Genomic DNA, 27,742 nt, shown 5'->3' with positions numbered 1-27,742 from the left:
TATATATTCTAGTCTATTCCAACACTTAACATGTAATTGACAAGATGACAAGAACATATTGAGAATCTGGAAATTGATGTGATTGCCAGTTAGGTAAATCAATAACAAGTGATACCTTAAAAGTAACTGAAAATGATTCACCCTAGGATAACCAAAGGGCGGCATTCTAAACTACTTATGAAAGGAAGGAAGGGACTCTCTTATTTATAAGTAAATTATTTACATTTAAGAAAATAAATGTCAAATACCACCTGAGACAAAAGTGTGATCAATTATTTCTTTTTAGGGAAAACAAATATTTCTTTACGTATCTTCTTGAACTTTTTTGGTATACATGTAAAATATAAATAAATATAAATTAAGCTTAATATTACAAAAGAATAAGATTTACAATTTGAATATGAACATCTCACTTTAGAAATACAGAATCTTTTCTTATATTAATATTATAAATCTCTGGAGACCTTTAAAGACATTAAGTCAATAAAGACACCTTGCACCCTTTCACAGGGCTGTTTTTTTTATTTTACATTATCTTAAGAACAAAATTATAGCTGATCTATCTGACAAATAAGGAGCTAATTCACTATCTGTACTTGTATGACAAAGGAAGAATTATTCCTTCATTCTGTATTCCTCCTTTGTCACCAAATAACCCAAGAAACTCAACACTCTTGGGTCATTGGCATGTTTTTCCTTTAAAAAATTTTGCCAGCTGATTCAGACTCATTTTAATGGAATAAGAAAAGATGAAAATGCCTTTTAGTCAGGAAGGATTATTTTAGGAATAAAAGGAAACATTTTTCATCAGTCTTTGGCAATTTTTCTTAGAAGAGAGTGGTTTATTTGGTTTCAATATCCAATTAATGTTTTTAATTTGTTGTGTCCTTTGTAAGTAAAAATAACATTACACATTTGTTGAAAAAAAATTCACTTTTTTTCCTTTTCTTCTTGCTCACATTCTAAGTATCAACAAATCTCTCCACTTCCCCACACTTTTATGAAAGTAATCACTCTCAATCTTGTGAGTTCTTCTATTTTCAAGAGTCTTAAGAGTGCTGAGAATGTGATTCCAGGACAGATTCGTTTTTCCTTGCTTCGTGGACATTCTTATGCATCTTAAAGACAAGGTAACATGCAAAACGAAGAACACTACCACATATACTGTGTTCGCTCCACCAGAAAGTTCTACAAAATTAGAAATATTCTGTGTACTCATGTGCACTTTCTTCTCAACTCTTCTTTGGCTCAGTTAGCCAATAGTTACTAGCATCATAAGCAAAACTGTCAATGTCATACATATATGTCCTGAAAGTTAAAAAAAAAGTTTAAATCAAAATAATTTTATTTACTGGTGATAAACATTATTTTTTTAGTTACTATGTGATAAACCATGAAAAAGAATTAGTTGGTTAATTTGGGGTGCAAAACAAATGCAAAATTCGTAAGTTATAGTATGGACAACCTCAGCCAGCATAGTTTAGAGTTTGGTAGTTATAGCAATACCAACTAAAACATGACACTTGAGTTTTTAGTTTCTTGAGATTAAGTGGCCAAGCTGGATTCAACTAAGATTCTTTCAGATTAAAAGTCAGTGAAAACTCCCTGGAACAGAAGAAAGTTTAATCAAAAGAAGATACCTAGAAGGTTTCACAGGTACATACATATTAAGTTAGTTTTGCGTGATAATTTTGCCTAACAACATAAAACAGATAAGATCTGTAAACTTGACTTAGAAAAGACACGTTAAAATAGATTTAATATTTCTTAAACACTGGAAACTTTAAAAGTCACCAAGCAAGACGGAGGAGCAAACACAATATGGGCCAATCATCTCATGATGCAAGTAGTCACAATGAAGGCATTCCTATTTGTAAGCCCTAATGTATCAACCTTTTGTTTTTTCCAGATATTTGTAGCATTGTGAGCATCTAATCATTTCAATAAACTGAGTATAAAGCACAGGATGAGATGATGAGTATACTGCTGAAGAGTGAAAGACTGAAGACACGTCATATTAATGAAAGATTTACTGTGTTAGTCACTCGTTCAACAAAGAAAAACAATTCTGACAATAACAGAGGTTTAAGCCTCTATTGTCCTTTAATAGTCACAGATAGATATCAAGCTAATTGTGTTAATGGGCATTTTCCAAGATACAGAAGTTGATTTTATTGAACCATATACCTGTTGTAAATTAATAGAAGGTCTTACTTTCGTAGCATCACCAGTCACAAATCATGAAACAACATTAAATGCTTTGTTGTTCTCATGTGTGTAGTAAGATTTGAATAGTAGAGAAGGAAAATACTGATTGAATTATAAAAGTTTAAGTTCACTCAAAAAGCAGTATCAGCATTTGCTTACAATCACATTCTTTTCATAAACTAAAATTTATCATATATATCCAACACTTCTAAAAGATGCAAATAAATCCTTTGATAGGCAAACACAAAGGATCACCAGGTGAAGGTACATCACACCATCACATGCATTAACTCTTTCTCCTGTCTCATTAAGATCAAATTTTAATTAAATCAGTATGAAATTCAGAGAATAACCAGGAATGTATAGAGTTAGCTCTTACCCTCAACATCTTATACTTCCAAAATAAGGCAAGTGGAATGTTTTTAAGTGCACATTAAAACAGGCAAATTCTTTCTTAGAGGTTTGCATGAATTTCCTCTGATTCAGAAATAGAAGAATTAGGTTTACTGCAAAATCCCAATAAAATATAAAACAAATATTCCTTCCTTCTACATTTCAGCACTTTTCATTCTATTAAAAATATGATGGTCTATTATTTTACCAAAGTACCTAAAAAAGTAATGATAGCCAAGAGACAGCCAAGAGAGAGACAACTCATCACATTCCACTCCCCTCATCTACCAAGCCCCAGAGCAATGGTTTTAGAAGTAAATTAATAATGCTCCAATTCAAAAGGAGAACTGGACCAAATGTAAGAAAGTAGAGAAGATTGGTGGTTTATTCTTTTTTCCAGAGTAGTTTTGCTGAGACTTCTGTACCAACTTAACACCTCACATCATCCAAAGAATTGAAATAGGCAATTTAGTAACAGCATTAAAATATAGTTGTTCTTAATTAAGTAATGAAAAAATAGGTATTAGGGCACTTCAGAAAGAATTCAAGTTTATATGAACTCCACAATTAGTTTTCTGCACAACAAAATCTACAAAACAGAAGACAGTCAATTTAAATAATACTCTGTCTACAGGATACATCAGAGCCAACCATGACTTTATACTTAACACATGTAAATTCAATGCAGGTCAGATGTTTCAAATACTGATCTTTTTTTCTGTGTGTTGTTGTTTTATCACCTGAGTGCTTACCATGTGACAAGTAAGGTTCTAACCTCTTTACAGATGGCAATTCATTTGATCCCATGAAATAGATACTACAATCCCATGAAGCAGGTACTATATTTCCCCCATTTTTACAAACGAGAAAATTGAGGCATAGAGAGGTTAAGCTGCTCACAGCCACATGTCATTTAAATAGTAGACCCGGAATTGGAACCAAGCAGTCAGGTTCCAGAGCCTGCCCTCTTAACCACTGGGCTGATTTTGGCTAGACTGGCATCTGTTAATAAATGCAATTTATTAATAGGCCTAGTCACAGGCAATTTAACAATATGTTAGAGTTTCTCTTTCTAAATTTTTTTGCTTCTGTGCACACACAGATACTCTCATAAATTGTACTGAGTAGAGAAAAAGGTGAGTTGATTAATAGATTGCAATGAGACTTCGGCTTTCAAATCACTTAATGTCCTCGTATATACTGAGAAATCTAAAAATGTTTTAAGACACAGAGTCTGTTCATCCAGGATAGTAATCATAGACAAAAGGAATAAAGAGACAGCATATCAAAAAACGCAATTAAGCTAAGAAAATTATTTACTGGCATACTGTCAAGTTTTACTGGAAAGAAGCTAAGAATAAATTTTTAAAAATCATCAGAATTCCTGCTCACCCTGATTTTCCACTGCCCCAGAAAATTTTGACTAGAATCATGGTACCAATTATTAGAGTACCAGCAACACATCCTTGAGGGGGAAAGAATTTGATAAGACAGTTAATATAGAAACATGAACAATTATATATACAGTAGTTCACAGTGACAAACATATTAATTATGAGGCAAGTTAAAAAATAGGAGACATGAATTATATTTTGCTTGCTTGCTTATGTCACAACTCTGACAGTAAATACTGCATGTTATTTATCTTGTTTTCTTCCAAGGAAAGATGAAATATTTAGAATGAATTATCACAATGCTCAAATAAAATTTGACAGGTTTGAGAGGATTCTAAAGTGTTTCAACCCCACCATGCTTAATTTTAAATGATTTGATCACTGATTTAAATATGATGACTGTATTATATAATTTCAGCACTAGAAGGCATCTTAGAGTTCACGCTCATTTTGTAGATAATTAAACTGAGTCTCAGAAAGGTGACGCGTCCATATGTGGTTAATGGGAAGGCCATTTACTTAGTTTATAAAGGTAACAGAGATGTAGGTATTTTCCCATCATAGGAAAGGTATCATCATCTCAGCACCGAGAGTAAAACATACTTTGCCTATAGAAACGCTTTTCAGTGTTTAGTCTGTTGCAGATAAAATTTCTTTTAGGAAAACTAATATTTACTTTCAAGATTCAATGCACTATTTTGAGTTGAGCAACAGAAAATAATTGGTTAAATAAGTTAAATAACAGCAAAAAACTTTTATACCTTGACTTTTACACATAAACTTTCTTAAAACCACCCATTGCCCTTTCCTCTCACCACCTTGGGTCTCCCTTTACCTCCCCACTCCACCCTCCAAATCCTTGAACTCTACTCTTTTGATCTGTACTACAAAGAAAATTATAGATGACACTAGAAAAGCAACTGAAGGTAATATGACTAACAAGTGTATCTGGTTCCAAATCAGCAAAATACTACAGATGTCGCACAACTGAACAGCCATGTCGATACATAATTTTAAAAATAGCTGTTTCCACCACAGGTTTTATACTATTTTACCCAATCAATTTCTTTAATTGATCCCTTAGCACCATAGCATTAGTTTGAAAAGACTGTGCTCATAAAATAAATCATGGCTCCTCAAAAATTTGGGGTTTCTTTTCCTTTCACCACTTCCCATTAATCCTACCATTTTCAAATGATGCAGAAAGATCCCATTTTCAGTTTGAATGATAAATGAAAATAGAAAATTTTAAAGCAATCCAGAATGTCTGGATGACATAACTTAGGAATATTCTTAGAACACTGATCAGCACATATAAGTGATTCAGGAAGAAAGTGTGTGGAGGTTGATGTTTTAACAGAAAACCAGTGCAAAATACAGAAATTGAGAAATATAATTCTAAATAAATGATTCCTCAATAATTAATAATTAATGAGAGTATTATTTTGCAAATTAGAAACAAAGGAAACTTTAAAGTATAAAGGCAATGATCTTAGCATTCACCCAAAGGTGAATCAGTGTTAATTTAAGATTGACACAACTTGAGCTACATGAAACTATAAAATTATAAATGAAACTACGATTACGATTCCAATGTTCTTAATTATTCATTGAAGAGATCATAGGTAGGAAAACTACATAATTTTAGAAAATGTAAAAGGAGTAATTTAGTAATGTTCCCCATTATGTAGAATTATATTTACCTAGTACTTAAAACACTGCAAGGCAATTTGTCACCTATTATCTCATTATCTCCAATAATTGGCATGGTACTTGTAAATAGTAAAGAGTGTTCAGTAAATATTTATTAAATTGCATTGCATGATATTCTTTTCACAGATGAGAACACTGAGACTGAAAATGAATAAGACAAACAGTTTATCACCAGAGAAAACCTATTTCTAACCCCTGGTTCAGGGCATGATTTTAACTGTTCACAATATTCTCAATAAAAATACCTGAGATTACTCAAACAAAATTTGTATTAGATGGGTATTACATTAATATATAGAGTATCATCTCCATTCCCGAGCAACCCAAGTCAGAACCTAACTACAAGATCTGGTATTATCAAATGAGGCTTGTCTCCTTTTCTGAAGAAATGTGGATTCATCCAGTCATTTCGAAAGGTCTCACTTATACATCTCATAAAGTGGAAATGCAGTCTATATACTATGAAAAACTAAGAAAGCTATGAATAGGTTTTGTTCTTCCTTATAATCCTATTTAACATAAAGATATAAGTCAATAAGCATGTGATATTTAAAAGAAAAAGTATTTTAGATATTTCACTGAGCGTTCTCTAATTTTTTCTTTAATATTCCTCCAACTGACCTATTAATTCCCACAAGGGATATATGAATGTCACAATATAGAATTTCAGCAATGGAGGGGAAAAAAGCAATACTTGTAAAGAATCAGGACTATCTTAATTGTCAAATTTGAGTTCTGCAGCTCTAGGAGAAGAATTTTTCTATCCTTTCAAGTATTAGTGCTGAAGAAGCTAGTCATCTGCGTCTATTTAAGAGCCTAATAGCTGTGTGACCTTGAGCAAGTTAAGAATCTTGCAAAGCCACAGTTCTCTCAGCTAAAAAGTGGAACATAGCTACATTATAGGATTGTTGTGAGAAGTAAATGAAATAATACATAGGCATATTTCAGTACAGTCCTCGTCACACACCAAACACACAAATATTGCTCTAATAAAGGACTGTTCTTATTCTTTGGTGTGGCCAGAGAGAATGATAAAATTATCAGAAATCCATCTTAGGAAAATAGTGATAAAATAAAAATGAATTCTTAAAGCTAGGATTTATTCAATTTTTAGCACTATGCTAGTAGTTTTCACATCTGTTATCTCATTAAGCTTCCAAGACTTTAAATAGGAATCATTATCACCATCTCATAAATGAGAAAATTGGGAGTCAGAGAGATTAAGCAAATCACTTGGGTTGAATTATTACTAAATGGAAAAAAAAATCCAAAAGATGATTGAAACCAAGGTCTGACTGACTCCAAAGCACAAGTCTTCCTTCTATATGACACTGTTGACAAAAACAAAAACAAAAACCCCACAAATATATAGAGCATGTATTCTCAATGGGGTTAGTATCATCCCTAGAGGGGAAAAAAATCTCACTTTTTTATGTATAAAGTACAAATGTGCATACAGTACATAAATAGATTTATATTACATCTGTAGTATTACTATTTCATAGGGATGATTAAGAAAAAATGCCTTAAGAGCTCCTTGAGGGGGAGAGGGTAATAATGAAAAAAAATTTTTTTGAAAAACACTGATACAGAGCCAGCAGAGAATAGCTTTAAAAATCAAAATGCAGGCTTCACTTACATAGCAGATTAGAAAGTTCTGGGAAGAGTCGTCAGTCTCTACTTCTTAGCAGAATTAAATAGGAAAAATATTAAATACTTGCAAAGTTCTAATATCATTTGTATCATTCATGTGCACTGCAGTGTAATCAATAAAAGCAATTTCCTTGCTATAGAGTTTATCTTTAAAATGAGAAAAGTGACCTCATTCACAGAATACATTTAAGAAGTAAAAATATCAATAATTTTCAGGTTTATATTTTACAAGTATAGGATCCTAAAGAAAAATATTGTCATATGTCTGATAGAAGAGGGAAGGAGTTCCTCTTTATTTTTGAGCACATGTAGGAATTAAAACTAACCCTAAGGGAAGGTTTCTGGGAAAACACACAGTATACACTTAAGGAATTTCAGAGAAAATAATAAGCACCTCAAACCTTCATTGAATGCCACTGAGCTTGTAAGAAAAAGCTCACCTATTAAATTTTTAAGCTCATCTATTAAAAATGTCATCAAATCATTAAATCATGAGATTTTCATTTAGAATACATTTATTTTTATTTAAAATATAGAATGAACAAAGTGAATTCTAACTGTTGGAATCTTTCAACATAAATCTTTTAGCTTAAAAGAGGTTCATTTAAAATATAAAAACTATAATAAATAACAATGAAAATAATAAAACAAGTACCTGCTTTCAGTTTTATAGTCCCTTGGCTAATTCACGCATGCATAAGATAGGAGACTTCAGCTTATTAACACATAAATCAAAAAATTCATTTTTAATATTTTCCATTAGACATTACTTATCAATATATGCCTATTTAGCTGTATTGCTTCTTAACAAACATTTATTTTACCATCTTCTTTAGGAGTTTATTAATCTTCTTGTTAATGCATAACATCAAATAATTTATTTACGAACAAGAAAAGGACTAGACCAAATGCTAGAAGAAACTGCAACACAGGTATGTTTTTGGCCTCATGCCTATAGAAACAGAATACTTTTTAAAGATAACTTTAAACCATTGACAGGGAAGGGAAAATGAAGAGGATATAGCCAAAGGTAAGACTCTTTGTTTTACTTGGGATAAGACAGACATCCAGAAATGGTCAAGGAGTAGTTTATGATTAATTATAAAATACTTGATGATAGAAACTGTATTGATAACTCTCTCCTCTTGTGGTTCTTTAGCCACTAGAATGAGATGTATTGAGACAACAGGCACACAATAATACTTGATCAATTGGCCAAATGATTTGAAGTTGTCCTAAAATTATCTTGGAACAAGAACATGGTGGGGAATACTTAGGAACGTACCAAGCACCTGATGGTAGTACAAAACACATCGATAAAATGCATTTACCTGTTTTCTCTTTGGCATCCGTAAACACTGTGTTTTAATAGTATTCCTAAGACACTTAAAAGACAATATAATTTTCCAGGAACATAGATTACACTTCCGAAAGCGAGGACAAGTTCTGTTAACTGCCAGAGAGCCACACTTACCCGATGCAATGATGCTAGCAACTAAAGAAAACAAAAAGGAAAGAATTACAAAACTAAAAATATTTTAAAGTCATTGATTTGCTAGCAATTTCACAAATATATAAATTTATCAACAACAGTACTTGAAAGTTCAAAAGTAACTCAGATTTTCATAACTAAAAGAAATAATTGTAAATAAATTGATGAAAACAATTACACATTATTAACTTAATCAAGTAACATATATAGCAGTGCTATCTCTATTAAACAGAGTCAACACTATAAACATAAAATACGATAATGAGTTATTGAATACTGAAACAAACACCATGTAAATTTGGTTGTATGACTTGATGGCAAGTCAAGGTTATTGTAAGGATTAATACTAACAAATGGAAGGTGCATGGTACATGACACTATGGAACACACTCAGTAAGTAGTAGCTACTATTATTTTTTCAATAAGAGCAAAAATAGTAAATAATATTTAAAAGGTAAATTAATTGTATATGAGAGAAATTTGATCCCAAATATTTGTTTATCACAATAATTGACTTAGGTTTAGGTTAAATTTGTTAAATTATCTTGTATTCTTGCAGAAAAAAATATTTCAACAAATTTAGCTCTATAACAAATTTATATAATTTATATTGTTTCTTTGCCTTGCCCTATTAAAAATTGGATGTATTCAACCTAAAACTTTTAGGCCCAGAGATGCCATAAAATTTTAAGAAGTCAGTAACCACATATGTGTTAAAATTAATGAACTGAATCTAAATATATCAATATAAGCCACAAAAGCAACATTGAGTGCAAAAAGTCAAGTTAGGTAATGAAATATATGGCATACTGTTTAAATTATAAAAAATATACAAAACAATAATATGTACTACTTATGGTGACGTACATGTAGCATAAGAACAAAAACAGAGAGGAAGCTTGCAAAATGAGGTATTACCTCACACCAGTCAGAATGGCCATCATCAAAAATTCTACAAATGATAAATGCTGGAGAGGGTGTGGAGAAAAGGGAACGCTTCTACACAGTTGGTGGGAATGTAAATTGGTACAGCCACTATGGAGAACAGTATGGAGGTTCCTTAAAAAACTAAAACAGAGTTACCATATGATCCAGCAATTCTGGGTATAGATCCAGAAAAGATGAAAATTCTAATTCGAAAAAATACATGCACCCCAATGTTCACTGAAGCACTATTTGCAGCCAAGACATGCAAGCAACCTAAATGTCCATCAAAAGATGGATAGATAAAGAAGATGTGGTGCATATATATAATGGAATATTACTCAGCCATAAAAAAGAATGAAATAATCCCATTTGCAGCAATATGGATGGACCTAGAGATTGTCATACTGAGTGAAGTAAATCAGACAGAGAAAGAGAACTATTGCATGATATCACTTGTATGTGGAATCTAAAAAAATGATACAAATGAACTTATTTACAAAACAGAAACAAACTCACAGACTTAGAACATAAAATTTATGGTTACCGAAGGGGAAAGGTTGGGGGGAGGGATAAGTTAGGAAGTTGGGATTAACATTTACACACTACTATATATAAAATAGATCATCAACAAGGACCTACTGTATAGCACAGGGAACTCTACTCAGTACTCTATAATAACCTACATGGGAAAAGAATCTGAAAAAGAATAGATATATGTATATATATAACTGAATCACTTTGCTGTACACTTGAAACTAACACAACACTGTAAATCAACTATACTCCAATATAAAATAAATTTTTTTAAAAAACAATAATATATACTACTTATGGTGACATACATGTAGCATAAGAATAAAAACAGAGAGGAAGCTTGCAGTGATTGCCTTAGAGCAAGAGAAATGGGAGCAGGGAAATGTGCAAGGAAACTTTAACAGTAAGATCTGTAATGTTTAAGTTCCTAAAAATATTCAGGTAATGGCAAAATAGGCCTCAAGATAACCATTATTAAATGTATGAAATCAGTATGAAAGTATGGTCATAATGTATAAAACACGATTCTAAAAAACACAACTATCTGATGCCACTGAAGAGTGATCAAAAGCGGGCAGGTTCTGTGACAAACCATAATGAGAAAGAATATGAGAAAACATACATATGTATATGTATATATACATATATATAAAACTGAGTCACTTTGCTGTACAGAAGAAATTAACAACCTAAGTGCCCATCATCGGATGAATGGATAAAGAAGATGTGGCACATATATACAATGGAATATTACTCAGCCATAAAAAGAAACGAAATTGAGCTATTTGTAATGAGGTGGATAGACCTAGAGTCTGTCATACAGAGTGAAGTAAGTCAGAAAGAAAAAGACAAATACCGTATGCTAACACATATATATGGAATTTAAGAAAAAAAAATGTCATGAAGAACCTAGGGGTAAGGCAGGAATAAAGACGCAGACCTCCTAGAGAACGGACTTGAGGTTATGGGGAGGGGGAAGGGTGAGCTGTGACAGGGCGAGAGAGAGTCATGGACATATACACACTAACAAACGTAGTAAGGTAGATAGCTAGTTGGAAGTAGCCGCATGGCACAGGGATATTTGGCACAGGGATATTGGCTTGGTGCTTTGTGACAGCCTGGAGGGGTGGGATAGGGAGGGTGGGAGGGAGGGAGACGCAAGAGGGAAGGGATATGGGAACATATGTATATGTATAACTGATTCACTTTGTTATAAAGCAGAAACTAACACACCATTGTAAAGCAATTATACCCCAATAAAGATGTTAAAAAAAAAAAAGATAAACTAAAAAAAAAAAAAAGAAATTAACACAACATTGTAAATCAACTATACTTCAATAAAAATTTTTTTAAGAAGGCAGGAATTGAAGTTCCCCTTTTAAAAAGGGGAACTAAATGGAGTGAGAGTTTGTGTATTTGTGGGTATTTGGCCTTTTACCTAAAGGAATAAAGAAACATACAAAGGAAATTTCAACAATAATACCTGTAATGTTTTAAGTTCTTAAAGATTCTGGGTAATGGCCAAATGAACTTGATCATGGCAATTACGAAATCTGGACAAAATATTTTAAAAACAACAATAACAATGATTTGAAGGCATGGAAGAGCAAACTAACTCAGACAGAAACTAATCAAAGCTGAAGAGCTCAGGCAGGGGTTAAGCTGCAGGGAGTGAGATTTGCATGGATGCTGCAGGGGGAAATCCCTAGGCCACTTGGTGCAGGGAGCAGAAAGCCACAGTCTCACTGGTTGGAGAAGTCAGAGAATAGAGTTCAGAATCAACAGGGCATCTGGAAAGTGAGGGGCTGCTGATGCTCTATTTCTTGAAATATGTGGTGGTTATACCAATATTTGCTTTAGAAAAGTTATTAAGCCTTATATGTATATTTCACACAGTTTTCTGTGTGTTGACGTCAATGAAGAATGAAAATAATTCTAAAAATTATCTCTTGGCTCAGTCCTATTGAGATTTTCCAAAAAACTAAACAAACAAACAAACAAACAAAAACCACATATCTGTATTAGAGAACAAGAATGTCTATTAATATAGTTATACATTAAGCAAGTTGTAAAACAAGAAGACATCTGGGTGGTCTGAAACAGCATTAATTAGTAAGAGGGGTTTCATTCACTCAACAGGTTTTTCTGAAACCTACAGCATATTTTACTCTGCTTTCATGAAAACGGTCATTTAAAGAGTTAATATGAACTATTTCAAAGAACTCTGTTTTTAATTACTTAGAAGATACTATTAAGGTGCTTTACCAAATTAGCAACTCTAGGGAATCTGGAGAGTTCCGTTAGCATGCTTGAAGGATGGGTCTCTGTCAATGAATCAGACCCAGAAATAAACCTTAAGGATTATCCATATTTGAATCTTTGAGGGGTCTTGAGGAATTCAGTGACTCCCTAAAGCTAACATCAAAAACAGAATTTCTTCACTGACCTTAATTTAGCATTGCTTTTATGGAGCCACAACATTTTTCTATATTACTGCAAAATGTTTCTTTCTTAAAGGTGTGCCCTAGCACAATCCAAGTCTGCCTCTGAAGAAAGTCAGAACATCAGTATGAAGACACTCTGCTACAATAAACCAGAGACTATTTAATTTTATAATCCCAATCAATTTGAAATTTCCACCATAGCACCTAAAATCCATACTTGGAAACCTGAACAGAGTAGTCAACTGACCTGAAGTAGAGCTTCCTCCTCCTTTAGGTGTGCTTGTTGCATGAAAACGTGTGGTTGCCCTGTGACCAGCTGGACTCCTTGTTGCTGTAACATGAGCAGAGGTCAATCTTTGTGTTGCATGGAGACTCTTGATCACTGGGGTATATACAGCAGTGGACTTTTGTGTTGCTCTAAGATTCTGTGTAAGTGAAGATTTTGCCGTGGTGAATCTTTGGGTTGTTGGTGTGGCCTGTGATGCAGAAGCATTTGCCATGATGGGATTCTGAGCTGCTGTAGAGACAGTGTTTGATATGGGGGAATTTGGGGCTGTTGTGGCTGAATCATTTGCTGTGGAAGGTTTCTGAGGAGCTGATGAGACTTCTGTAGCTGGAACATTTACAGTGGTGGGTTTCTGAGGAGTTGGTGGGGCTTCTGTACCTGAAACCTTTACAGTGGTGGGTTTCTGAGGAGTTGGTGGGGCTTCTGTACCTGAAACCTTTACAGTGGTGGGTTTCTGAGGAGTTGGTGGGGCTCCTGTACCTGAAACCTTTACAGTGGTGGATTTCTGAGGAGTTGGTGGGACCTTTGTAGCTGGAGCATTCACTGTGGTGGATTTCTGAGGAGATGATGGAACATGTACTCTGGTGGGTTTCTGAACTGCTGGTGTGACTTTGTCAATTTGAAAGGTTTCTGTGGAGGAAAAATGTTATTCAAAAAATTAGCTAAATAATGTTGTCCAAGTTAAAATTTAGGAACCAATTGTTTTCTGTATGACTCTTCTCTTTCCTCACAAACAACTAAATATGATTTTTAGGAAACCAAGTATTCTCATGTATTTCCCAAAGAACTAAAATGTTATATTGTCTTTGCTTTGAAATAAATTATACCTTTAGGCAACTAAAGTGAATTTACACCCAAGTAGTGTTGAGGTTCTTAAAACTGTTTTCTATGTGAAAAAGGAAACCAAAGTCAGAGTTGGCAGTGATCTCATTCAGTGACACACCCCAAATAAAGATAGTTTTTCTCATAAATTGTCTTCTTTACCTCATGCCAAGACCAAAGAACAGCAGGATGCAACCTTGAACCAACAAAGATAATCACAACATAGTTACTTTTTCCAAAGCTTTCAGGACATGTTAGTGACCTTGGGAACTTGTTTTGTTTCACTTCTTTTTTAAAGCAATAAATTCAATTAGAATAAAATAACTCCCTTTTTCCCCTCTTGTGTTGGTTACCAACTTTACATAGGTTAGTTTAGTTCCTCTTTGGATTTTAGGTGAGATAATAAATATCTCAAGTGCAAATTATGTGAAGGTCCTATTCTGAGAGTCACAAATCTAACATTAAAATTTTAGGCCTTCCGTGCCTGTTTGATTTTGGGTTGCTTATGCAGTCTCCATCATAAGGCAGTACTGAGCAGTGCCTAAGCCTGTTTGACCACATACTAGAGACTCTCGTCAACTTCTCTAAGCTTGTTTTCTCATTTGTAAAATGAGAATTGAAAACAATGTGTCTTAGTGCTTTTATCATTGCTTTAAGTTGCCAAAGTTTTGCTATGAGGTGCCTGGAAGTGGTTTTGGTTTTATTCTGCTTAGAGTCTTGAGAGCTTTTGGAATCTGTTGGTTGATGTATTTCATCAGTTTGGGAAAATTCTCAGTCATTATCTCTTAGAGTATTTCTTCTGCTTCCCTCGCTCTCTCTCTCTCTCCCTTCTTTTTTATCATATGTTAGAAGAGTTTAACATGTCTCAAATGTCTCTTAAATTTGATCTATATTTTACATTCATTTTTCTCTTCGTTCTTCAGTTTTAATTAACCTTTCTTCCAGTTCCCAATACTGTCTCCTGCTACATCCAAATCACTGTTAAACCTATCTATTGTGCCCTTAACTTTAGATATTATATTTTCCCATTGCAGAATGTTTATTTTACACCATTTTTATAGATTCCAATTCTCTGTTGAAGTTCTCTATTTATCTTTTCTGTTAGTATCTTCAATATATTAAACACTTATTTTAAAGTCCTTGTCTGCTGACTCAATTATCCAGATCTTTTTTATTTCATTTTCATTTCTCCTAATTTGGTTATAATTTCTTGCTTCTTTCCATATCTAATAATTTTTTATTATATGCCATACAATTCAGATGATATGATCCACCAAAGGGAGGGTCTCCTTTTCTGATAGGCAGATTGGTTTGAAGTGATCACATCCTCAGCCTATGAGGGACTCAGCCTATGAGGGACTGATTCTGTAAGACTCAGTCTACTTCTGCTCTTGTCTCTGCTCCTTGGAAGTGGACCTTCTGGGTTTTTGATTTGACAGCCTGGTGGATCTTTGTTTCCTCAGCCCTGAGAGACTGCAGGAGAGCCAAGTCTGTCCTTCAGCAGTGTCCCAGTCCAGCAACGTAGCCTCCTTGCCCACACAGCTTCAAAATGAGCTTAAATGTCGTAAGGAGGACACTGGCTGTATGCTTGATACAAGCCTCTTCCTGTGATGGGTTTGTTGTCCAAATACCATAAGGTTCAGGGAGATCTCATTTTGTACTTTGGAAGCTTGGGGTCTAGCTCCCCAGTCTCACCTGCACTCCCAGAAATCAGCAAATGGCTCTTGGGAAAAACTGGGTCAGCATTTGAGGACTTCCAATTTCCAGTGCATTATCCTAGCTTACCACAACTATTGAAAGCTTTGCTAGAGTCTCTCTTTCCTGGCAATGGTCTTTTATCTGTGTCAAGATGGATCCTCAGCCCAGATGGGCCTCAGAATGGTTTGCCTTCACTCCCTACCCCCAGGAATTTTAGCTCATTCAGCCCTAGTTGTTCCCCTGAGGGAACAACCTATGCCTTTAAAATATGATTTAAAAAAAAAAATCTACCCAGTTTTGCAGTCATTGTCATGGGAGCACTGGCCTGCCATGACTTCCTTGGGCATTGCCATAGAGTTGTAAGCTCTAAATAACTGATGATTTAATAAAACAGGGGAAAGTAAATATGAAGTGGATCAAATGGCTAAATTTTAAAATATCAAAATTTACTCACAATTAAATGAATTCAACAATTAAATGAAATTTTCACCACTTATACTATCACATCTCCATATCTTAATAACCATTTTCATTAATGGTACAGAGAACAAAAATACAATATTGGTGGGACAGTAAATTGGTACAATTTCTTTGGAAACAATATTGTTAATGTTTCAAAAGTTTAGATGCATATACCTTTGACACAGTAATTATACTGCAAGGAATTTATTGTAAAAAATGTATTTGCACACATGTACAATGAACAGATATACAATAACACTTACTGTAGCACCTTTTGTAAAATATTTTTTTAAAAACTAGAACAAAAACTAAATTCCCTTCAATAGGAGACTGGTTAAATAAATAATATATCCATACAATGAATATGATTTAAAAAAAGAAATATGTATATGTATATTTATTTTCTAGAATAAAACACAAAAATTCGTAAACAGTGGCTACTTCTGAGAGTAAGATTAGAGGAGACTTTTACTTCTCATTTTATACAATCATCGACATGGTTTTAATATTACCTCACTATATTTATGTATACCATTTATATGAAAAAACTATTATTAACAAGCAATAGTATTTAATAGAATCTAATTTAATAGAATCTAATTTAATAGAATCTAATAGAATAGTATCTCATAGAATTCAAGTATAATTATAAAAGTAGTATTTGCTTGAATTATATTGGCATTCAAATATGACACTGCTTAAATAAATGCCACCTCCTGGTCCTGTGCAATGTTATAATCCAGCTTCATTGATCTTCTAAATATCTCTTCAAAAATATACTTAAAAAGCAGTTCTAAAGATTCTGAGAGTACAGCCTGAGTATCAAAAAGCACTGAGGGAAGAAGAGGTCTAGAAAGATGAAGAAGAGAGCATTCTCAATAAGAGAGAAATTCTAGAGGCAGAAAACAAATATAATATAATTCAATGAAGTCAACAGGTAGGCAAGAGTTTCTCTTCGTTGTCACAACATATATAATCATCATCTAGATCCCTTAGTTCAATCTAAGATTCTCTCCCAATTAAATAAAATAAACCACTTTATACACTCTTTGTATAAACAAAGAGATATCTATATTGACTTACTGAAAGTAACATGGTAAGAAACAGCAAATTTAAGCTAATTCACTAAAAACATGAGACATATAATGTGTATGTGTACGTGTGTGTGTGTATGTGTGTGTGTGTGTATATTCATAAAGGTCATGTGTGTATTTATTTATTTATATGTTACCATATGTTCTCCACATCAGTGGTTCGTCCTTTTTGGAAGTCATAGACCCCTTGTAGATTCTGATGAAAAACTGTATCACCCAGAAAAATGCAAATACGCATATGTACAACATTTTACATTCATTTCTCAGGGAGTTCATAGATTCTCAGATGCCCATATATAGACCTAAAGGCAAGAATAAATCAGAAATATAACTCTGCAAACTGATTACCTTTGCATTCAGGTGGGGGGCCGCTCCACTCTCCTTGGTCATCTCTTACAGTACAATTGATAGAGCTCTCTCCATGCAGGGCGAAGCCTTTAATACATTTATATGTTACAGATTGTCTATATGCGTAACTGTTTTGTTTCTTTTCAATCATTCCATGGTCAATTTCTGGTGGTTCTGGACATAAAATTTCTTTAAAAAAATTCCAACATATTTTAAATTAATTAAACTGGCAAAGTATTTTTATAAACAAGTAAGACTAAAATTTGTTAAAGATTTTATTTACAGAAAAAAATGTATTCTTCTAAATTAAGCATTTCATCTCAGAAGTGAGATGAAGCAGGGCAGAGATTTCCATTTAGGGAGTAAATGGACTTGAGTTTAAACCTAAGATGTACCCTTCTTCTTAGAGCAGAGAAGAGGTCTCTGCTTTTCATTCCAAGGAGAAAAGATGCCAAATGAAAGGAGTTGGGAATGTTAAGTGGCAAGTTTGGGAAACAGGAATTTTGGATAGAGCAAAAGATTTTAAATGTCAGGATTAGACTTTGACTTTCAGGATAAAATTTTTTAAGCATGTGTTAACTCTTGGCCTTTTATTTAAAGTAAATCTTACTGAGCAGCTGAATTTGTAAGACAAATACAAGCAGAGTATTGCTTGTTATATTATAAAAAGAAGCCTCTCCCTCGCAGTTGCCCTGATAAAAAATTCAATGGTTCCATGTTCTCTGGAGCCATGAAGTTGTTTTTCTTTCTTTCTTTCTCTCTCTCTTTTTTTTTTTAAGCAGGAAAGCAATGTGATCACATGTGAACATCAAATTATATTACACAATTACTCTTAAGTACCCAGAGAATACTAGCAATTTACGAATTACTTTTAGGCCATTGATCAAAGCAAGGAACAAGAACAAGTTAATCTGATTTACACTGGGCTGGGTGGGCGATGACGACACATATTACCATCAGTTCAGTTCCAACATTTTCTGAGCACCTAATACATACCGGGCATTGTTCTATAAATAGAAGCGAAAAACCGAATAAGATACAGTTCCTCTGTCTTAAAATACAGTGGAAAAAGACATTCAAAGAGATCATTTCAATACAAAATGGTGAGGATTATCACAAAAGCATGCACAGTGGTGTGGAAACAGAGAAGAGGGACAGTTAACCAGCCTGGGGGGTCAGGGAAAGCTTCTAGGAGAACTACAAGAGCAGACCCTTAAGAGGAAAAAAAAAAAAAACTAAGCAAAAAACGGGCTGAAGGACATTCCAGGCAGAGGCAGTGTCACAAGGAATGATGGGAGGGCATGAAGAAGTCTGAGGTATCTGGACAACTACAGAAGTTTGCAAAGGATGAGGGCAAGACATAAGCATGGAGAAGCAGGTAGATCATGTCTAGCCTTGAACACTGTATGGAGGAGTTTAGACTTTGTACACAATGAGGAGACACTAATAAGCTTTAAGAAGGAAAGAGACAAGTCACATTCGTGTTTTAGATGGATCACTAGGTAGAGTATAGATGAAACATTAATGGAGTGTAAGAATGGAGGCTGGAGGCCACTGCAATCAGTATCACTTGTGAACTCAAGCAAATGAGACTCCTGCCTTAGCTCCCACAGCTTAAAAGGCCATGCTCTGGCCCTCCTCTGGCTGTGCCTCTCTCTACTAGATGGGGAATCTGCAGGGCTGAGGGGGTATGTTCAATGAGAGCGCTTCCCCCACCCCATTCTAAATCATGCTCCAGGAACTGGCAGCCAGAACTCCCTGTGCCAACACCCCTTTCAAGTCTTCGCCTGGTCCATATTCTTGAGGGTGGTCTATACTGTGGATGTGTTCACCTTTAGGCCAAAGTTCAATGGAGTAGGGATAAGGGTTACAGGGGACGTGACTTGGGTGTGTAGGCCGAGCTATCCATTTACACACATCAGAGACCCCTCACAGTGCAAGAAGGGGGCGCTGACTTGAGAAAGTCTGTGTCTTAGGCCAAGCGACTTCCATTTATACCCTTGTCCTGGACCCTGAAAATGTTAGGGGTGACCCTTATCGCAATAGTCCAGACAAGGGATAATAAACTGTATTAAAAGTGTCATAGGTGGAAGATAAAAGACAAGTTTGAGGGCTTCCCTGGTGGCGCAGTGGTTGAGAATCCACCTGCCGATGCAGGGGACGTGGGTTCGTGCCCCGGTCCAGGAAGATCCCACATGCCGCGGAGCGGCTGGGCCCGTGAGCCATGGCCGCTGAGCCTGCGCGTCCGGATGCCTGTGCTCCACAATGGGAGAGGCCACAACAGTGAGAGGCCCGCGTACCGCAAAAAAAAAAAAAAAAGACAGGTTTGGGAAATAGATTAAGGAGTAAAGGAAAATGATTTAGTGATTAGAAGTGAGAAGATAAAGAGAGGGGCCCGGGACGACAGATATTATCTAGCAGGGATTGATTCCAGGCTAGCATGTACTAGCAGTCTACTAAAATTATTTTTAAAAAAGAAAATACTGGCAGAGAGAGAAGAAAACAGATCTTTCTGATACTGGGGCTTTGTTCAGAGGTAAACAACTATCACTCTTGATTGATTTATAACCAAGGATAATTTTTGAATATGTCCATTGTTCATTCGTTCTGTATATCCACACCTCCATATCCACATCCACACATGGACATCAATGCTGTCTCATGTGTTGATAGAGGCCAGGGCTGCATACTTGCGGTAAAACAGCTCATTGCTTAAGAATTTATACTTTCCACTTGATGTTTTTGGTACTGTCAAAACAGAAAAGTTATGTGGAAAATCAACCCTAGGAGAAGTAGGGCTTTAATAGGGATAATTGAAGATACTGGGGTTGCTGAGGACAAAGGGCTCTTTCCTGCAGGGTTCAGATGTCAGTGCTTGCTGAGTTGCAGAGACAGATAAAAGAATCAAAGAGGAAAATATGAACATCAGGATGTTCACCACAGAGTTGAAGATACCAGACAGAGAGTAGGACCTGGCCTAGCCATGGGCAAGCACGAAAAGAGAGTAGGTTTGCAGTGCAAAAGCTCTACTATGCTGGAATACGTGCTTGCTGTCCACATTTGTGACACTCATGACAGCAACTGCTTGTAAAGATATTGGCCTCAACTGGGAAACCACTTGTTCAGGCTTTGTGACAAGTTGTTGCCTGTGTTAGAAAAAGATATGGTCCAGCCCCTGCTTGCTTTCCATATGTGGTTCAGTATCATTTACAGCATCCCTTAATGGATGGTGGAAATAGGAAAGGTGATGGTGGGTAGTAGTGATGGATATTTGAAAATAATAATGAGAAAAAGGGAGAAATAGTAGCTATGGGAGGGCAGGGCGCCACATGGGTGTGGCTGGAGTAAACTCCTGGTTGGCAAGGCTTCATTTTATTTGTCTTCATATCAGTTGACCCCACACATTCCCTACCATAGAGTGTCAGTCAATAAATGCTTGATAAATTACACTGCATCTGCTCTAGTCTCCTGCTCCTAAAAACCCCCAAAACTTGCACTTAGCAATAATTTTAATGACAATGAGAGAAATAAAGCCAACTTTTTAGAATATTACATATATTTATTCCTCTCAATTTTCAGGAGACATATGTCTCTAATGCACATACATTTAACTTGATATATCCATTTAGGAAATTATCTCTGTGTCCTATTCCCCCCTTGAGAAGATAAGATTTTCAAGTACAGAAACCATACTTCTTCTTTATTATGTAAGGTTATTTCTCTAATGATAAAATAATATACCACACTTTAAAACACTTCTACATAACTACCTCAGTTAATAATCCTTAAAGGAACACATAGGTAACACTAGGCGTTAGAAGACTTATGGGTTTGAAATCAAGAGATCTGGGTTAAATGCTTTCTTTTGCCACTTATTTTGGCATACAGGATCAAGTCATACAGACCCTCTGATCAATGGCATTTTAATCCATAAAATTAAAAATTATGGGGGAAAAAAACATATCTATTTTACTTGATTCTTAGAAGGAATGGTAAGATGACCAAGAACAATATAAACCTTAGTTTGTTTTTAATCCTTTATCCGCACAGTTAATAAATTAAGAAGCATTACTAATAGAGATCTTTATATTACATAAAACACACACACATTGGAAGGTGAGGGTACTACAGATACATACTGTGGGTTATTCTTAAAGAGCGGGAAGCAATTTATTATTAATTATTCAGTCCCACACCTGAGTGCTTAGAATTTTTCAGTCTTACCTTGGCATTCTGGAAACGGATCACTCCACTCCACAGTATTTCCCGCAAGAGAACAGTAACTAGAAGTTGTACCAACTAATTTGTACCTAAAACAATAAGGGAAGAAAAAAAATTAAGTTCCATTCACATATATTTGACTTCCCTTAAATTCTCCAGATTATCATCTTAAAATATTTATGACACCAGTAGATAGAGACAAAACAATAGTTGATAAAAGTCCATGTGGCAGTTTAAAGGAAAAGAAAAAATTATATCTAAAAGGGTGACATTAAAGAATAAAAAAGGGCGGCTTTGGAGGCGGCTGCGACGCTAGGATGAACGCCCCTCCCACCTTCGAGTCCTTCTCGCTCTTTGAGGGCAAAAAGAAGATCACCATTAACAAGGACACCAAGGTACCCAATGCCTGTTTGTTCACCGTCAACAAGGCAGACCACTCTAGGAAACATCATTAAATCGCAGCTGCTGATGGACCCACAGGGGCTGTTTGCTGGCTACAAAGCACACCCCTCCCCCCCACCTTGGAACACAAGATCATCATCCGCATGCAGAGGGACTACAGCCCCCAGGAGGCCTTCACCAATGCCATCACAGACCTCATTAGTGAGCTCTCCCTGCTGGAAGAGCGATTCTGGGTGGCCATCAAAGACAAGCAAGAAGGAATTGAGTACTGGGCCGCACCCGGCCGTTTTCCAGGCACCAGGTGGACAAGAGAACTTCTTCCAGCCGTGGGCCTCCTTGTAGAAATTCCAGTGAGCCCCTCACCCCCGACACCAACGTGTCCTGTACATAGTTTTATCTTCCTAATAAAATGTGGCAGGAAAAGACCCAGCTGTGACTTCAAAGCAAATGGACCATCAGTTCAGTGGAGGTTGCGGACCTGTTCCAAAGCCACGCAGGGGCCTCATTTCAGGACTGGTCCAGAGACCCAGATTTCTGTCTGAGGAGGTGGCAGGAACAAACTCATTCTGGACAAAACCTGGGAACCTGGGGCTGCCAGGCAGCGTCTCAAGCAGAAGGAAACTGAAAACCCATGTGCTTCCAGGAGTCTCTGCTCTAGAAGACTCAGCTGCCAGGCCTGCCTCCCAGCAGCTCTCCCCAGGCTTCTCTTACATAGTAGAGTTTAATAAAAATATTCACCGAAAAAAAAAAGAAAAAAGTATAAGACAGGCAAAATATTTTTGATTTGGGTAGGGCACATGTTAGAAAATAGTAAAGTGTTTTAAAACATTTTTAAAAGATACAGATGCTTAAATATTTTATATTTCTGAGTTCTAAAAGATCACTACAGACACCATAGAATAATACAATGTACTTCTATTTAAAGGGTTCAAAGTACCCCCAGATTTAATATTAATGATATTAGTGATCCAAACATCTATGTTTAGTACAGGAGACAAGTGATAATGATAGTTTTATAAAGAACAGGGATACACACAGAGAATAAAATATCATAATTCAATTTGCAGATATTAACTGAGAGAATGAGTATAAAGGTTTTAGCAGCACCTGAGACACTGACAATACTCAGTGAGTAAGTTCCTTTTCCCTGCATAGAGAACTTATAAAAGATCTTAGGTCAGAATGATATTTTCACACTAGGAATAATTGTTTTTAACCCATGATATTTTATAACAGATTGTTCGTATATAGAAAAAACAAATGCAAATTCATTATTTAGGTAAAGAATGGTTTCATATTTAACACTGAAAGGATTTAATTTCTCCAAGGATCATCAACTTATCACAAGTATTTTCCTATACATATCACACTTAAAATTTTATAGTGAATCACATATGTACTGAAATCTAACCATTGAGAGAATTTTGGTGGTATTATAAGAAATCTTCCTTTCTTGCCCCATTTTACTAAATTTAACTGTGATGAGTTCATGATAAAGGATCTTTGAACAGAGGGGTGGTTTTATTGCTACTAGCTTGTAAACACTGGCTACAAATCTAAAAGCTTCCATCTTAAATCCTAATTTGTTTTTCCATTTGTTAAATATAGTGTTTCATATACCCAAACTTACCCTGTATTACATGAAAAATGGATGGGCGATCCAAATAATAGGTCATGTGTTATACTGACATAACCATTTTTTATTTCTCTAGGGTTAGCACATGATTTTTCTAGAAGAGAATACAAATTGATTTTTTAAATTAAATTATCAGGCACATCTATGCAAATTCATCATCTGAACCATTGATATTACTTATCCTTAGACTATTTAAATCGTACCTTCATTTTATCAGTTTCAAGAAAGCAACATATTTAGACTATACACTATTTGATTTTAGGTAACCTTAAACTAATTAAATGAGAAATCAGTGAGTAAAGTAATATTTCTAGCTCACAGGTATTTAGTTTCCCTAATTTAAAATAAAATGGTTCCAATGGTTCATTTAAGAATCATTCTAAATAATAACATGTACACATAGAGTTCCACTATGAGTGAAGGAAGAAACACTATTTTCCCCAAACACCATATGATTAAGAATACTCTTTAAAAATTATACTCACTTTTACAAAATTCATCAGGTTTGGACCACGTAAAATTCTGAAGGCAAGTTAGTTTTCCTGAGAGAGAATGGTCCCTCATGTAGCCCAAACGGCAATCATATTCTACAGTGGAACCTTCTGGGAAATAATTCTGTTTGGTATAAGACTTTTTGAGAGATGCAAAAAGTAGCCTGGTTGGAACATCACAGCTACCTAAAAGTATTAACAAAAGCAACAACAAAAAAATTAATATCACTTTATTTTATAACCTATGTTTAATTATCTGGTCCTTTATCACTCCTTTTTCTATACTTCTTTGTACATATTTGGTATTTATATTAATGTCACTATGGCATTGACAGTGTATCAAGCGTATTCACATATAAATTTTCATTTCCTAGTTACTAGAGGCCTGTGAAGTAGATTTGGTACATAGAAGTCACTATGCCCACAATTTAGAAAATATAACTCATTTAAGTTGCCTGGCATAGTTCTGGAACTGACTCAATGCCAGTTCCCTTATCCTGCCCCATGTAGCACAGGGGTAGATGATAACTGGTATTTCCAGATCCCTGGGCTAGTGTCCTGGACAACGATAATAGTTAACAATAATAGCTAATATTTATTGAGTGCTTCTAAATGTTTTACACATATAAACTCATTTAATCCTCAGAACAACCTATGGGGACAAGGATCAGATGAGCCAATGGTGGACCTAAAAGTATTTACAAACTGTAAACATCCAGGCAAATGTGAATTTATAGTGGCACGGTATAGTGGAAGGGGCACTGGATTTATAGTCAAAAGACTCAAGTTTCCACCCTGGCTCTCCTGCATAAGGGAGCTCCTGATCTCAAGGAAGTTGTTTAACTGGGGGCTGCTTTCTCAACTGTAAAATGTGGATAAGTCCCTAACTAACCTCAGGGAGTTGTCGGAAGGATTAGATGAAGTACTATATGCAGAGGAGTTATAAACTCTAAAACATGATACATGTGCAAAGACTTATGTACTTCAACCTCCTGCTTTGTATCATGGATAGATAAAAAGTTAAAGGTGATCTCACACCTAATTTCAAAAAATACTTGTGGCAGTTTCTATCTTTACTGTAGCTTCCATTGCTCCAAGTTGTTCAAAGGCAGGAATCAAGTCTTACCTTTATCTTTACTTGTATATGTCAAAGCTAATCTAGGGCTATGCCTATAATGATAGATTTTGAGATAAAAATTGAGAATTTTTAAAAATATCACTACAGAGTTGTATTGGGTAAGTCCTACTTTACAAAATGAAATTTAAGAAAACAGAGGATCTCTGTTATGTGTCTCAAGGTAATTGCCAAATGTAGTTATATATAATTTACTCCCTAAACAGTACCTATTGTTTATTTTTGCTATTACTCAGTTCAAGAGTTACAGTGTTAAGGGGGAAAAAACCCGTTAATGAAGTGCAGGACCTATTCCAGAAAGCAATGCTGTCAATTAGCTAGATTGTGGAGTGCCAACAGGTATACCCTGGCGATTAATAATGCTAGAAAACTATCGATTACCAGTCACTCCAAACAGGGATAAAATTAAACTTAAGAAACATTCCATTCCCATAACTTTTCTAAAATGAAATGAAAAACTTACGATTACAAAATTCTGCAAGCTCTGACCATTTATTATTCAGACAGACCACTGAGTCTGCCTTGCCAGGAACTTTTACAAAGCCTTTGTTGCATTTGTATGTTACTGTGCTTTGTTCGGGAAAACTTGTAAGAGCTCCCAAAGCTGGTTGGGCATTAGGTACATCTGGGGGAAGGCTGCAGTCACCTAGGGAGGAAAAAACAGAACTGAAGGAAATACAACTTTTCAATTCATTGCAGCATTCCTTTCCCAAGACGAATAAGGGAAGCAGCAATGGCTTTCTATGCCCACATAACATTCCCATCCAATGCTCAGCTGACATACCGAGAACTTGCTAGGCTTCCTGTGTCAATTAATTCAAAACTAAAATAGTCGAAAATAAATTCCTGCCCTTCGTTATCTAATATATACATACATATATATATATATATACACACGCACACATATATATATATACACATATGTACATATATAATATATATATAGTGCTTTAGACTTTCACATACATACTGTTGCTAGGCACACAATAAAGACAGACGCCCCCTTGGAACGTTACACCTGGAGGAGATGACAGCGCAAACTTGTAGCGCCAAGTCTGTACACGACTGGACCCTGTTGAGAGGTGAGAGTGGTCAACTATTTGGCCTTCCACCCTTAAGGAGATGCTGAGGATTCGCTCTATTCGAGCCCTACCTTTTGGCTTCCGGGTGTTTGCTCCCTGTACCCTCCACGCCTCACTCCTAAAACCCTGCCAGCTGCGGTCCAGCGCAGCAAGCTTCCTAACTGCCGGCTAGCAGCGGAGAGCCTCTTCCCGTCCCCAGAGATCGTGCCAGTAGGAGCGCTGATAGAGGTAGAGGATTACGGGAACAATTAGGGATGCCGACATTCCTCAGCGACCCTGGTCCGCCGACTTTCCGGTTGTTGTAGAGACGGGCCCTGCCCCTCCCACACTGCCTAAAGGTTTAGCCTGAGGGGTAGGGTGGGGTGGGGGGTCCCTGGGGGGTCCCCGACCCCCACTCACCCGAAGCAGCCGGAGGACGCAGGAGCAGCAGCAGAAGCGGCGGGGCCAGCCCGCCCAGTAGGCACAGCACAACTGGGGCGCTCCGCCGCGCGGGCCTCATGGCGAGCGGGGACGGGGATCCGGCGTTGGGGCTCCGCGGTCTCTGAAGTTAAGACCAAGCAGGCTCGAGCCAGGAGCTGGAAGTAGGAGCAGCGCCCGGTAGTTCTTCAATTTGAGTTAAATTAGCGCCTTGGGCGGGGCCAGGGCTCTGAATCTCCGAAAGAGATGGGTGGAGAAGGGCTTTGCTCACACCAGGTGCTGGGCTGGGTAAGGGCGGGGGCTCCATCGTCAGTGGCCTCTGGGGACCCAAGCAGAGGAAAGAGGGATCCTGGGCAAGGAGAGGAGCTCTCCGGCGCTGGACGCTGGTGGGGCGGGGGGAGCTGCAATGAGTCGCCAAGTGGAAATGTAAATATCTGCTTTCTTAAGTAAACAAAAAAATGGGGGAACTGAAGAGAGAGCGGAATGGTTAAGAGGCGCAGGCTTTGCTCCCCGGGAGTCTGAATTAGTTTAAGTGGAAATTAAGCGCACTTGAGTGCTACAAAGCTTAGCTGTATGTGCGTTGGATTTTGAGTTTGCTCCCGGAGCTGAGAAATAGGACCCACCCAGGGACATGGTGTCTTCAACTAGGAGGTCTGTCAAATGCCAACAAGAGGATGGGAGAATAAAAACCACAGTGTGTTGTCTCCTAGGAAACTCTGTAATATGAAAACAGCAAGTGGGAAACCACCCCAGAAAACAGGTCAAGAAACACAACAGGGAGTGAACATTGTTTTTACCGTGTTTGCATGAGAATCGCATTCCTCTCCAGGGTTTTCCTTATATACCAAGGACACCTCTTGAATTCAACTTAGGGACTATTGTAGTGTGAC

General features: G+C 36.2%; 1 protein-coding gene and 1 pseudogene across 7 annotated transcripts; one reads left to right on the top strand and one right to left on the bottom strand.

Moving 5' to 3' along the window:
- On the bottom strand, window positions 1–27,399 carry CD55 (CD55 molecule (Cromer blood group)). 7 transcript variants are annotated; one of them, XM_060130387.1, is made up of 10 exons: window positions 26,835–27,394; window positions 25,817–25,999; window positions 24,213–24,404; window positions 23,722–23,821; window positions 21,693–21,778; window positions 17,469–17,657; window positions 13,006–13,674; window positions 8,836–8,856; window positions 7,348–7,388; window positions 1–1,308 (listed from the first exon to the last, which is right to left on the bottom strand). In XM_060130387.1, the coding sequence occupies exons 1-10, from the start codon at window positions 26,932–26,934 to the stop codon at window positions 1,294–1,296; spliced, it is 1,596 nt and encodes a 531-aa protein (XP_059986370.1). In that variant the 5' UTR covers window positions 26,935–27,394; the 3' UTR covers window positions 1–1,293. The 7 variants fall into 7 exon arrangements, 5 of the variants coding, with proteins under 5 accessions (XP_059986370.1, XP_059986361.1, XP_059986381.1 ...); XR_009536962.1 differs by having other exon boundaries at window positions 1,281–1,308; window positions 8,017–8,856; window positions 26,835–27,392; XM_060130378.1 differs by lacking the exon at window positions 7,348–7,388 and having other exon boundaries at window positions 26,835–27,388.
- On the top strand, window positions 21,986–22,633 carry LOC132516422 (DNA-directed RNA polymerase II subunit RPB11-a-like; annotated as a pseudogene).
- Window positions 27,400–27,742: the final 343 nt, after the last annotated feature.

Source organism: Lagenorhynchus albirostris, chromosome 2, assembly GCF_949774975.1.
Source record: "Lagenorhynchus albirostris chromosome 2, mLagAlb1.1, whole genome shotgun sequence".
In the NCBI taxonomy this organism is placed as follows: domain Eukaryota; kingdom Metazoa; phylum Chordata; class Mammalia; order Artiodactyla; family Delphinidae; genus Lagenorhynchus; species Lagenorhynchus albirostris.
The sequence above is the reverse complement of the archived record's forward strand: the minus strand, read 5'-3'. Positions and strand labels throughout refer to the sequence as shown.

Excerpts from the sequence above, each read along its gene's own strand:
- CD55 (XM_060130351.1), bottom strand. The coding sequence starts at position 26,934 with ATGAGGCCCGCGCGGCGGAGCGCCCCAGTTGTGCTGTGCCTACTGGGC. Across the intron at positions 24,405-25,816 it reads GCTTGCAGAATTTTGTAATC|GTAGCTGTGATGTTCCAACC; the intron begins GTAAGTTTTTCA and ends TAATACTTTTAG. Across the intron at positions 17,658-21,692 it reads TCCGTTTCCAGAATGCCAAG|AAATTTTATGTCCAGAACCA; the intron begins GTAAGACTGAAA and ends ATTTTTTTAAAG.